We start from the raw sequence: 14,439 nt of genomic DNA on the forward strand, positions 1-14,439 counted from the left end.
ATTTTAAGTGAGAAGAAGAGATAAATAAAGAAGTAGAGAGAGTGAACAAAAAAAATAAAAAAGTATAAGTTTCACCTCTTTGTGAGAGTAAAATGACCCCAATTGTGTCATTTAAAAGGATAAATGTTTGGATTCGGTTTTTCTGTCGTTAACGTAGATAATTTATTTACATTGACCTCGAAACGATGTTGTTTTGGAACAGAAGTCAATATAATTTTATAATTATATTTTATTTCATTATAATTTTTTAATTTTCAATTTAAAATAACGTGATTTTAAGAACGAATATAAATAACCTATGTATTTCATCGTATAAATATTAGAGGCGAGATATTCTTACTACTAAAATTTTTCACTACCAATTTATTACTTATTTGATCACTATTAGATTAACATTTTCTCTCTCTTTTCAAACACTTTTTAATATTCTTTCTCTTTGATCCAATGGAGATGTGATAGGCAGTAAGTTAGCAGTAAGAATTTTTAGTACTTAGAATATCATCGCTCTAAACATTAAAGCCATTAACTTTTGACTTCGAAGTTAAAATTTTTAGTTTTTAAAAAAACTAAATTTTTAACTCTTTTTTTTATGACTTCATTTTAAAAGCTTATAAAAACCGGCCCAATATCAATATAGATACATAATTGAGATTGAGCGTTGGCGTTAAAACTTAAAACAAATAAAGACATGAGTGAATGAGAAGTGGATTCTGTGCGAAAGGTGTTAGAGCTCTGCTCATTTCTCTTCGTAACTGTAACCCTCCTGTCTTGGCGCCGCAACTCTCACTTGCTAAGCTTCAAAACCCTCTTCGCAGATCTCTCTTCTCTCCACCCTCCTCCTCCGCCGCCGCCGCCGCCATGCCTGGTAATGACTCACGCGATTTGGAGTGGCCGGCAAAGCGCGTCAGAGACACTTTCATTAAGTTCTTCGAAGATAAGAATCATGTTTACTGGAAGTCTAGTCCTGTCGTGCCCTTCAATGATCCAACCCTTCTCTTTGCTAACGCTGGTATGCTTCTCATATCCTTAGTTCCTTCTCTGTTTTGTCACTGAATGAATGGAATGTACGATTTTTTTTTTGAAATTATTTTTCATTTCTGTTTCATTTGTGTAAATTGAAATAGGTTTTTGTTTGAGATGTGTAATTTGTTTTTTTTTTTTTTTAAGTTGAGAAGTGAATCTGGACACTGATGGATAGTTAAATTGTTATAGATATTTTGTATTGGTAATAATAATATTATATTGTTATTTAGTTTTTGTATTTGAAAATATATATGTGGCGTTCACTGTTAAGGTTTCATTGTGATGTGACAGGGATGAACCAGTACAAGCCAATCTTTTTGGGAACTGCGGATCCTAACACTGCCTTGAGCAAACTATCTCGTGCTTGCAATACCCAAAAGTGCATTCGAGCTGGTGGTAAACACAATGATCTTGATGACGTAGGAAAAGATACCTACCATCACACCTTCTTCGAAATGCTGGGTAATTGGTCGTTTGGTGATTACTTTAAAGAAGAAGCCATTAGCTGGGCATGGGAACTTCTAACGAAAGTATGTTTTTTTCAGTTGGATTTTCTTATGTTGCTTCTTGAATTATGAGCCCTTTTGTTATGGACATAGGTATAGTTTGGTTAAATCACGTTGCAAAGTGCTTTGTGCTAGAGAATGATATCTTAGCACTAGCAGGTAGCTAGTAAGTGACTGAAGCTACCCCTCCTGGGCTATATAGGTTGGTTCTTCTATGTTACTAGGCTTTTGTGGTGCTTAAATAGCATCTGGCATATTGTGGCAAGTTGCCATTCTGGTTTTCAGACCTCATTAAGAGTAACGTTTTTTTCAATTAGTAATTGCACCATCACTGTCGCTATTACCACCACTTCCACTCCATCAACTGCACCATGCCTTCCATAACTGCATTGGGTTTTGTTTGAGGAAGAACAATTTTTTGTAACTAAATATGATATGGGAGTTTGTTAGCGGTCAATCATCATTAGCAGTCTTGGCATTGTGAATCCCAATTGATTGTCATGTTCACTTGCTAATTGTGAATAAATTAATAATTTCATCCAAAGAAAAAGATGATTAGAATGTTCAATTCAATTTGGATCCCCCAGCTAAAATCTTGTGAGAAGTTGATGGTTATTTATTTCATTCCTCAAGTTATATAAGTCATGATTATATCTCTTGTAAATTTACATTATTTACTTCTTTATTGTGCTGCAGGTTTTTAAATTACCATCGGATCGCATTTATGCCACATATTTTGGTGGTGACGAGAAGTCTGGTCTTGCCCCTGATAATGAGGCTAGAGATATATGGCTAAAGTTTTTGCCTCCTGGACGTGTGCTTCCTTTTGGTTGTAAAGTATGCTTCTATATTTTCTCTTAAAAAATGTAGAATGGAATATTTTGATTAGACTTGAAAAGATATCCAATATTATAGTACACTGTTTATGTAATATTTTGATAATATACTTTGTAATTTCTATGTTCAGCAAGATTATTGTAACTACAAGACACGTGTACTGTCTTTGTTTTAATTTGTATTAAAGATGGTTGCATTTTATACTGATACTAGACCCTAAATATACCTATATGAATGTTATTACACAAAAAGCTTGTTTCTGTTCTGGTTATCTAGTAATAAATTATTTTTCATTCTTAACGGCCATTTTAGTTACCCTATAAGGAAATAATATAAGCCATTTTAGCTGTTTACTTCTGCAATTCGATGCCATATTTATTGCATACTGTGATAAGGATGTGACTGCTGGTAGTTATCAATGATTGATAAATGAAATTGTGGTCTCAGTTTACAGTCTTTTTAAGCTGCTAGTGATGGGATCATTTCATTGTTCTTAAAAAAAAAAAAAACACTTAAAAAATGCAAATGGAATGTTTTTAATTATGAGAATCATAGGACATGCAAAATGTATTTATTAGTATACTGTAAATTTTGTCTGGACTTGATCTTTATATCTAACTAGGTGTATATCTTTGGATAGGACAATTTCTGGGAGATGGGTGATACTGGTCCTTGTGGACCTTGCACTGAAATACATTTTGACAGAATTGGTAACCGCGAAGCTGCATCACTAGTTAATAATGATGATCCTACCTGCATTGAGATATGGAACGTTGTCTTTATTCAGGTATTACAATGATTTACTGAGTATCTTACTGCCATTCTTTTTTCCCACATTCATGTACTTGATAAGTTGGTATGAGAATCCAGCCCAGCTTGCCAATTTTTTAAATCACCTTGAAATCTGTATCTAATATGTTTCTGTTTCTTTATCTCATAACAGTTCAATAGGGAAGCTGATGGCTCTCTTAAACCTTTACCTGCAAGGCATGTTGATACAGGCTTGGGTTTTGAACGATTGACCTCTATACTGCAGAACAAAATGAGCAATTATGACACTGATGTCTTCTTGCCTATCTTTGATGCTATTCAGCTGGTATGTTGGTAAAGGCATTATTAGGTTTAAGTATATTTCCTGTATGTTCTTGGAACGGTAATAATATTTAGTCCTGAATTTGTTATATTTGAATTGAAATTCTTGTAATATGGTGTCACTCATCACTCTTCTATAAGGTAGTGCCTGTACATATGGTAGAGAGAGGAGAGAGGATTGTCAAATTTGTCTGCCCCAGCAATTAACTTTTCACATAAAGAAGTTTAAGTGAAATGCTTAAATGTATAACTCTTGCAAGTTCATTAAAATTGAAATAAACGAGGAATTTCAAGTGGACTGGGATTTGGGTAGAGTGTGGAGCTGTTACTCGTGTAATATCCATTGGTCATAGTGCTTTCCCCCCCCTGTTTTCTGGCTTTTTCCCATGGATATAAACATATAGTTTGCTGTAGGTCAAACCAGATTAAATTCCATTTTTTTTTCTGTTTGCACACCTTGATAAATCTAGGTCTGTTGGACAAACTAACTTTTGTATCCCCTCGAGTTGCCTCTTCTGATATCTTTATACCTTTTGACAACTCCTTAACTTTTAAGAAATAATTTTTTCGGCCCTCAAGAGAATCTCCATAAAGTAAATTATGAATTCTACTTGCTATTGTTGAATACTTGTTTTTTTAGAGTTGTTAGCTGTCTATATATGCAGTTGACGTACAACACTCTTCATGAGCCATGGTGTAACACTCTTCATGAGCCATGGTGTGGATTTCTACGTGCTTTTTTCAAATCCTGTGATTGGATGTTTGAGCTCTTGTTGAGAAATAATGTTTTGCTGTATTTTTTTTTTTAAATTTTTTTTTGGTTCAGCACTCTGATTTAATGTTCGTGACTATGAACTGCTTGATAATTATATTGATAATTAATTTGTTTTCCTGTAACCCATTTGCAGGCAACAGGTGCTCGGCCATATTCTGGGAAAGTCGGACCAGATGATGTAGATAAAGTTGACATGGCATACAGGGTTGTTGCAGATCACATCAGAACCCTGTCATTTGCAATTGCTGATGGGTCTCGTCCTGGTAGGATATTGTAGGAAATATATTTATTCACATTTTTTTCCCTTTACAATTTACAAATCTCAACTTCTAGTGTCATAGTTTGCTGTCTTTTTTCCCCATGTATCGAGGGAGGCCTGTTCTTCAGAGACAGGGTTGTACCCTGTTGGTGGCTGCACCCCTTAACCCATTTATTAAGGCTTTTGACTTTTATATTTTTATTTGTTTGTGATACAAGCTGTATATCAGTTTGACTGTGTGAACAGTATGTAACTGTCTCTCTTTAAAATTAGGATTTCCACCTGTTATAATTTTTTATGATAGAGAAAGGACTTCCTTCCTTAATTCTGTTACGTTTTCTTCTTTTGAAGGTAATGAGGGCCGTGAGTATGTTCTGAGGCGTATACTCCGTCGAGCTGTTCGTTATGGACGTGAAGTGCTAAAAGCTAAAGAGGGTTTTTTCAATGGGTATGTATAATGGTTAGCCACTTTATTCTGTTGCCAGAATCCAGATCTTAAACTTTTGTGTTGGATTCCATATCCTAGTGTCATAGTTATCTAGAAATTATATTTGCCTGTTATTTCAAAGTTGATTTACTTGTTTAAAAAAATTTCACATTATTATGAGTCATCTGATAGGCAATTTCTGGTATATATAAATTAATGAATATACATTCTGTTTGTAATTTTTTTCCCCTCATTTTTTTCTGAATCCAGGCTTGTAAGTGTTGTGGTGAATGTGATGGGTGATGTTTTCACCGAGCTAAAACAACAGGAAGTCCACATTAGGAACATAATTGAAGAGGAGGAGGAAAGTTTTGGTAGAACCTTAATTAAGGTGAGGATAGTCTCGTTTCATCAAGACTTCTTTATGGTTATTACTTATCAGTCTCCTTGACATAATGACAGCCATCCTTCGGATTAGTTTTGTTTCTTGTGAATTCGATGATTTATCATCGCTTTATGGATAGTTTTTGTGGTTTTCTTTTACTTATATGCCCAAGAATAAAAAAATCTGACTGTTTTTACTTCTCCAGGGGATTGAGAAATTTGAGACAGCTGTTCGAAATGTTCAGGGAAAGATACTTAGTGGGGAGGCAAGTAGAATCTGTTATTTTCATGGTTACCTAATAGTCATATTTGCTTGTATTAATTACTGTTTTTACTCTTGTCAGCTACGTGTTTTTCTTAAGTTGGGTTCTTGCAAGTATATGCAGACAATATTTAAAATTCACAATATTTGATGTTTATAACTTCTCAGTTCTCAATAGGTCAGTGTTAACAAATTCATTTTGTGGATAGTAACAGAATGTTTTAATGAAAAAAGCACGAAAAGTAAAGCTAATAAGGAGGTCAAGATATCTACCATTACAGAAAAAGCAAAGCACATCATTGTTAACAAATTGTAAAAACAGATTTTTCTCTAATTGTTGTAAATAATTGCCTTATTTTTGGCAAGTGTCTTCCTCTGATGCCAGGGACTATGGATTGTAAGTTTCTGATGGAACCTCAATTTGCAATGAAATGAAATACATATTCAGATTATAAAGACAGATTACAATGGAGACCAGCTCCTATCCAACAACAGAACACTACAACAATGGCTGACATAGAAACAGTGGGCATAGCCCTTACACTAAGAAACACAGAAATTGCTGAGAAGTAATAACAAACATAGAAAGAACAAGAGGAAAAAGTCCGCTCCAAGATAACAACCTAGGCTTGAGAGCTTCTCTATTTCCTCTCCAAATCTCCCATCCTAATTCCCCAATTACAAATAACAATCATCATAAAGAAACCCCATCCTAAACATCTATATATAACTAATTCCTAACCTAATTCCTAACTAATGGGCTTGGATACTTTATTAGAGGCCCATCAGTTTCCCATATGTTTGTCGTGAAGATCATGAAATTAAAACTTTTGATGTTTTATCCAAAAATATTGATTGTAAAGATTGTCAATTTGGTCACAAAGTTGCAGTTAAAATCACACCCCTGCTACTGCATGATTGGACTAGTGTTGGTTATTTCGTATTTCATGGCTGAGCTTCTATCAAATGTTGATTCCCTTTTGCATAATTGTAATATAATTTAATTTAATGTTTTGCTTAGCTGTTTTTGAATAGGTCTATGGGCTATTTCTAATACAACTATCTCTTGATTATAGGAAGCATTTGTCTTGTGGGATACATATGGATTCCCATTAGATCTCACTCAGGTAGGTGGATTTCTTCACTGTAATACTATATGGAATTGTTAGTATGCCTTGTGTTTTTTATTTCCTAATATTTTCTATTTATCAGCTGATGGCTGAAGAAAAGGGATTACTTGTCGATGTCAATGGTTTTAATAGTGCTATGGAAGCTGCTAGAGAGAGATCAAGAAATGCTCAAACAAGGGTATCATAATTTGCTTGAATGTCTCTTTTCCCTACCCAACTTTGGTCTGAATTTTGAAGACACTCAATAAAACTGAGGATAAAGAGACATACCCATTTATTCTTTTTCCCTGCCTTCCTCACAACTTTCTTTTGTTACTGTCAGCAAGTTGGTGGTGACATTGTCATGGATGCTGATGCTACCTCAGCCTTGCACAATAGGGGCATTGCTCCAACAGATGATAGCTTCAAGTATGTTTGGCTCAAGGTAATCTTTTTTTTTTGTTTTTAAGGACACCGAGGGGATAAGATCAGTTTTTTTAACGTAAAAAGAAAAAAAAATTGAGAACACTGAGAATACATATAGAGCAAAGAGTTGTGAATACAAGGGTCATCTTCAAACCCAAATTTGAGAACACTGCAGCGAACTTCAGCCCCTTTTGAAACGATAGCAAGCTCATCACATTTTCCATTGCCATAATCATCTATAAACCTGTAAGCTCTAGAACAGGCCTTGAGGACAAAATTGAAGGTGAAATTATCAGAGACAACATGGGTGCTTTGCATCATGTTGTAAATATATAAAGCTTCAAGAGGGAAAGAACTGTTGGCAAAAGCTCGAATCATAGTGTTGGAAATGAAGGTGTTGTCCATGGAAGTTTCAAGGAAAAGAGAATGGGCATGGGAGAGGTTACCCAAAGGAGAAAGTGCTGAAAAGAAAATTAACTTAGAAGTGAAAGGAACATGAGATTGAAGCCCTGCTTTGGTGATTATGGCTTGGACTTGTTTCAATTCAAACATGGAAGACAATTTGTGAAGCATGCACTTAATGCCTGAACATGTCAACCCAACAACCATTTACCTTCCTTCTCTCAAACCCAACAAAATTAAAATTATATAAATTTTTTGGGATTGTGTTATGCATTAGTTTACACACAACAAAATTAAAATAACGAAAAAATATAAGTTTTTGTTTGGATAAAATTTTATAGCATGATTTAATAAATACCAAAAATTAGATAAATTTAAATATAAATGAGGTTGCTTGAGTTTTTTTTTTCAGTACTAATACAATTTTAATAATAAAAAGGGAATAACATATGTCATTTTAAAGGATATAATGTAATAAAAATAGGATAAAATACAACTTGCTCACACGTGATATGCACGTGTGTGGCACTAGGCTTGTGTTGTGTCATTTCCCTTCCCCTATTTAAACCCTTCAACTTCGTCTCTCAAATTCTTTCATAGTGTTGAGTCTGCAACTTTGAAAAGCTCTATCTCGAAGCTTCTATTCTACGCTTTTGGCGTTGTTTGAACTTGAAGATCTCATAGTCATAGCAATGGTCCGTCCCCTCTTCTTCTCCCCTTTTACATTTAGTTTCTTCTTTGTTTTTGTTAATCAATCCACTGCTTCAATTCCTTTTAAGATTTCGGGCTTGAACACGATTATTCGAATTTTAGGTTCCTTTGTCTTCTGTGATTCCCAGTTCTATATTTTATTCAGCTCTTCCCTCCCACAAAGCCCTTATTTCTAATTTATTTATAATTTGAGCTTTACATGAAATCAGATTGAATGTTCATTTTTTTTTTTTAAATAATTTTGTCATTTACGTTGGATGGATAATTTTGAAGACGTTTCACTGTTCAGCTGTAAAATTTATATGTTTTTGGCATGAATGCAAAGGTCCCAGAGAAGATGAAAGTTTCTCTCCCATCTCCAACTCCAAGAATGGTGCGTGATTTGAGTTCATACTGCAACTATTTGTCAAAGATCTTATCATGTCTGATGTCTCCTTTTACAGTGCTATGCACTCTCCGCTTTAGCCATGTTGGCTTGGACGTGTTGAGTGTGGAAAGCAGATAGCACATGTAGCATAGGGTGTTGGGCGAAATGGGTTTTTCCATGGTGGCCCAAATTGAGATCGAAATAAATTAATTTCTAAGTTCTTCTCTCTCTTTTTTTGTTTTTTGCCAAGATGTTGCGCGTTCAAGTTCTTGGATGCCACGTAAAAAGTATTCTATATTAGCATATGGCCAATTTAGGGAAACCAATAGGTTTAGTCTTACAAATTTTCGAGCTACTAATAGGGTTCCCTTGGAGTAGTTTTGCTTGTATTTAGAATAGGCAATTGGGTTGATGCTTGTGCTATTTAGAATAGTCAAATTATTCTGTTTTTGCAATTTTTTCCCATTTCTCACTCGCATGCTAAAAGTTTTCCTCCATGGAGATGTATAATTTGTAAAATTTTCTAAACAATATTTGAATATTTTAGGATGCTGCAAAGACGCATGGTACTGTGTTGGCATGTACAGATGAAGCAGTTCTTCCTGTCAGTCAAGTGTTTGATGCACTTAGAGAACTTGGGAAGGAGGGGGTTGAACAATATGATCCTATGGTTATTACATCTGCATCATCACGAAGTAATTCTACTGCTCCTTTGATTGCATTTTTTTTTGTATTTTTTTAATAATCTATACTGGTTTTGCCTCTAGAACATGTCTTACAGGGTTACTTTGCTTTTTAAATAGAATGAATTTGTAGCAAAAATCATTGCTTTATTTTTCTATTGCTTACATCTTGCTCTTGCTCAAATTTCTACTTACCACAAGAAAAAGATGTTTATTGCAAATGATGCTTAATTATTCTCTTCTTAAGGGATCTTTTTATCAGCTGCTGTTGTTGGGTAATTCACAAAAGTTGCATTCAATTGAGTTAATATACAAGTTAGGCTTCTATAGCCTATACATATTATTATTAGCTTTAATTGATGCTTTCAGCACAACTGCCTTTTTCGTGGAGTTTGTGTCCAACACTATTGTATAAAGTAAAATGCCAATGGATAATCATGCATAATACTTTATGATACTAATTTTTAATACTTAGTGGGTCTGTGATGGGTATTTCATTCAAGTAGGAAAACGAAGCTTAAACATGCTTCATTTGTTGAGGAAAATTCCAAATTTAGCATGCCATTTTTGGAATCTTCCAATATGATAAGCCAGTCTTTTTCAGAAAAATGTATAGATTGGCGCTTCTATTGTGCATTGAAAGATCAAATTTTGCTTATATTTTTACTATTTATGTTTTATTTTTTTTCCTTATTTTACTTTAGAAAATAAGGGAATATTGGTAAGGGAGGCTATATAGACTCGATGCTATGCATTGTTTTTACTTGTTAGATGTTGTATAGTCATGAAAGTCTATCTTCGTTGCGTCATTATGAATATAATATTTATAAAACCATGTTCATTCTCTCATATCTGATCTTGTATTTCAATGATACAGATCCAGACACATATTTTCTGTCATTAAACACTTTTTTTTTTACATTCTGATCCAGTTCTATCATTCCTTTAAACATTTGTCAACCTCAAAATTTATGTTTGTTGGAAGAACATGGACCGAAGCTTCAATTTCCATTACAAACACATGATTTTCCATTTTGTGCGTATATGATATTTTATTTTATTGTAGTCAAAGAAACCAATTTTTACCACATATTCTTGTAACATTTAGGTAAGTTGCCAGTGGAATCTTCTTCGGTGGATTTTGTCATTTTAATCTGGCAGTCTCTTGATTGTTCTATGGACCAACTGATTCGAGAAATTCTCAGAGTGTTAAAAGTAGGTGGGACAACTTTTATCCGCAAGTCATCTCAGTCTGCTGTGGGCTCAGTTGATAAGGTAATAACAGCCTAGATTGTGCCTCAGTGAGTTTATATTGTTGTACATGATGTGATTTTTTCCTCATTGTCCTTGCAGGTGATATCTGATCTTGAGAGCAAGTTATTATTGGTAGGGTTTTCGGAAACACAAGTTTTAGAAGGCAAATCTTCTGGGGTGAGTTTCATTATCTGGTATTTGCCTCTGCCATCTTTTATTCATCATTTTCTTCCAATCATTTTTTTTTTTAAATTGTTTTATCGTGTTTGGTTTATTATGAAATAGAATGCAATAGAAACATTTCATGGATGAGTTTTTATTTTCTCATGTTTATAATACAATAAAAAACATGTGATGAGTTGAATAGTAGGCTGACATGGGTCTTTAAACCCATTCTAGTGGTATTTGACAATTCTCAGGTTAATTGTTTTTCATTTCTAGCACGATCATTAATTTTAGCTAGATTTTTCTTCTTTTCTTCTTGCTTCACTACCTTCGGGCAAATTTGTTTTTCTGATGAGTGGGTTATGGGCCCTGAGTCACCTAAATTTATTCTTTTCTTATTCTCCTAATTAACTTAGTTATAACCATCTTACAAATTCTAATAATGTATATGTTATGTGTTACATATAGATCAAAGCTAAAAAGCCTTCATGGAAAATCGGTTCATCTTTTGCAATAAAGAAGGTGGTGAAGAGTTCTCCTAAAGTGCAAATTGATGTCGATTCAGATCTGATTGATGAAGATAGTCTTTTGACTGAAGAAGATTTAAAGAAACCCCAACTGCCACCTGGTAAAGAGTACTTTTATAGTTTGTCATCAATTAGTAATCTGTGTGATATCAGGCTATTAGCTAACTTGTTTATGCTGTAGGTGATTGTGAAATAGGAAGCACGAGAAAAGCCTGCAAAAATTGCAGTTGTGGGAGGGCTGAAGAAGAGGAAAAAGTATTGAAGTTAGGATTGACAGCTGAGCAGATTGATAATCCTCAATCAGCTTGTGGCAGTGTACGTCTTTTTTTATCTTTTGCAATGTACAGTTTGTTTATGCTTTCTCTGGCTGTGCTGTTCAATAAAAACTCATTTTGCTTTCTGTGTATTTTAAGATAGAAAGTTCAAACTTCTAAAATAATTAATAATTTAGATTGGTATACACAGTTTAATAGCTTGACAATTGCTTGGTTGTATAGCCTTTCTTTAGTTCAAATGAGTTATAGAAGCATGGGACAATTAAAATAACCCCTCCTCCAGTTAATTTCAGATAAATTAAATTTCATGAGATGAAAAAGCTAGTGTTGTAACAGAAATCCTTCCCCTTTTTGTTACGTGTAACTTGTGGATGGAAGAAATGCTAATTTCCTACCAGCGCCATTTCTGTCAATTTAGCTATGGAAGCTATGCTGAATTTCTATTTTTTAAATGAGTTCTCTAAATCCAGGTACCAAACCCCACCTAGTGGGAAAAAGGCTTTTGATTGTTATTGAAATCCTCCTGCTGGGCTATAGACACAACTTTATTGTATCTTCATATCTTGCCCTTTAAAAAATTAAGTTACTTTATCTTACTGTATTTAGTTATATCGTCAAAGATATATTGAACATTAATTTTCATCAGTAATTCAGCATGGATGGAACAAGTATTTCTAATATTGCTTATGTTGCTTTTGATCTACAGTGTGGATTGGGGGATGCTTTCAGATGCAGTACCTGCCCCTACAAGGGACTTCCCCCCTTCAAATTAGGCGAGAAGGTACTTTCTCTCCTTCCCTCTCTTGTGTTGTTTGGTGTCATTTCTTTGATATGGCCTTTAGCATTTGTTAAATAAATCATTCATTATTTTAATGCAGGTAGCACTGTCCAGTAACTTCCTTGATGCAGACATATAATGGATAAAGTTGCAATACGTTTTGTAATGGGAATGGTATAATGAAATGTTTAGATAGTATGAGATGTTTATTAGTTATGTTAATGCTGGCAGAACCATTCGCCCTAGTTGTTCGATGCAATTTTAAGAAAAGCTTCATGAGATATCCAAGTTACTAAGGAGCTGTAATACCTTTGCCTTTCTCTCAAATTTTTGATAAAAAAAATCCTCATTTCTCTATTTCTTAAGCTTGGCAAAGTGTTGTTATCTGACGTATAAATATCAAATCCAACCAAGCTTTGAGTAATGTTGTACTTGAATATTAAGCTATTCATTAACTATTTCTGGAGGAAAAAGAACAATGCCTCGCAGCCTGTGTATGATGGGTAGAAATTCTTAAACTAGAGCTTGTGATGATTATTAGGAATCTGGATTCCTAATAATGTAATATCAGTATAAGTTTTGATTAATTAAAATTTAAATTTCAAATAGATCGGTTTAATTGTGATGATTAATATAGACACACACACACAAGTTTTCCACACTATCTAACTCTCATTGTAGTTAAAAAAAAAAAATTTCAACTAATATGAGATAGAGTTTATATCAACATATGCAGAGGAGTTAAAATTTAAATAGATTGAGTTGAATTACAGATGCTAGGTGGTGTAGCCATCATAATTCAATTGTCATAAAAATAATAATAATAGTAATTTTATATCTTTTTTGTAGGGGAGATATAAGCTTGGTTAATTACACTATTTCTCTTTTAAGAGATGCGTTAATCACTTTACTCTATTATTTATTTTGAAATATTATATTCTCCTTATCATTAAGTATGTGGAGGGAATTTAACGGTTGCTTTCTAAATATACAGTTGTGTTTAAAATTTAATAAGAGAATTTTTTTTCATTCTTGTAGTTTCGCCGGTTTAATAGGATTAGTTGAATAATTAATAGATAGAAATAAATTAATATGTATTACACTTTAGTTATTTCAATGTAAATGAATATCTTTTTTTAATTATTTTTTTTGTAAATGAATATTTTAAGTGCAATTTTTTTTCGTGCAATTGTCAACTTCATTCCAAGTTCCAAATCTTAATATCAACTTCAACTGAATAATAAAGATGATCAATATATTATTTTATCGAATCATGGAAAGGATCTTGGATTTGAATTCTCTTATGTGAAAAATTATAATTATACAAAGGTGGATCATTAGTAATAAAGGAAAAGAAATAAAAAAATATTAAAATAAGTAATTACAAAATTGGTTTACCATTATGTGGTTATGATTTTTTCACATAATCATGTCATGTCATTTTTTTTAACATAAGATGATTCATTTTCGATTGGACACCTAATTCGTCTTAAATAATATTTACAGTAAATACAATTAAGTGTCATGCATTTATTTTTTATTAAGAGAAAAGTATAATTTTTCAAAATAGAGAAAGGATTAAAGGGTAATTTACCTTTAAGACTTCCTGTATGTATCATAATCAAAGTGCTGGTAATCAATTGCAAGATAAGAAATCTTATAAAGAATTTAATATCAGTTGAGTTAAGACTCTTAGTTAATTTAGTACATTACTTTTGGCTACTTTAAAGTTGAGCGAAAAAAGAAGAAGAAGAAGCGAGTTCAGTTAACTTTACAAAATAATAATAATAAGAGATGAGAAATATGAGTATCATGTTACATGACATATAGAATTTGGATCCCATTGAAAAAAATATATAGAAATATGTATATCATCTTTTTGTGTCTATGTCATGATACAAAATGTATCATGTAACATGAAACTCACATTTCGTATAAAAGATTTTGGACAAACAAATGGATAAAAGTAATTTGTATAAATAGCTAAGATTTAAAAAATAAAATAAAAAGTCATGTGTGCGTAGAAGAACTAAGATTCAATTTTTTTTAGTATTTATGTGAGAATCTCATATATTATTGCAATTAAACAATCTTTCTTATAATTATCTTTTTTAAGATTTAAATTTTACTCTTACGCTACTAGCTTAACACCTCACTAACCCCCTTTTAAGATAAAT

At 33.0% G+C, this 14,439-nt stretch overlaps 1 protein-coding gene across 1 annotated transcript; it reads left to right on the plus strand.

The window, feature by feature from the left end:
* The first annotated feature begins 670 nt into the window (after nucleotides 1–670).
* On the plus strand, nucleotides 671–12,671 carry LOC133288363 (alanine--tRNA ligase-like). The gene is made up of 20 exons (XM_061486093.1): nucleotides 671–1,009; nucleotides 1,315–1,553; nucleotides 2,226–2,366; nucleotides 3,007–3,153; nucleotides 3,310–3,462; nucleotides 4,367–4,496; nucleotides 4,844–4,940; nucleotides 5,190–5,310; nucleotides 5,510–5,573; nucleotides 6,646–6,692; nucleotides 6,778–6,873; nucleotides 7,018–7,119; nucleotides 8,539–8,586; nucleotides 9,128–9,275; nucleotides 10,372–10,538; nucleotides 10,617–10,694; nucleotides 11,151–11,310; nucleotides 11,391–11,524; nucleotides 12,191–12,265; nucleotides 12,363–12,671. The coding sequence occupies exons 1-20, from the start codon at nucleotides 697–699 to the stop codon at nucleotides 12,399–12,401; spliced, it is 2,499 nt and encodes an 832-aa protein (XP_061342077.1). The 5' UTR covers nucleotides 671–696; the 3' UTR covers nucleotides 12,402–12,671.
* Nucleotides 12,672–14,439: the final 1,768 nt, after the last annotated feature.

Source organism: Gastrolobium bilobum, unplaced genomic scaffold, assembly GCF_033153095.1.
Source record: "Gastrolobium bilobum isolate Gb01-03AN ecotype WA unplaced genomic scaffold, APGP_CSIRO_Gbil_v1 utg1578, whole genome shotgun sequence".
NCBI lineage: Eukaryota > Viridiplantae > Streptophyta > Magnoliopsida > Fabales > Fabaceae > Gastrolobium > Gastrolobium bilobum.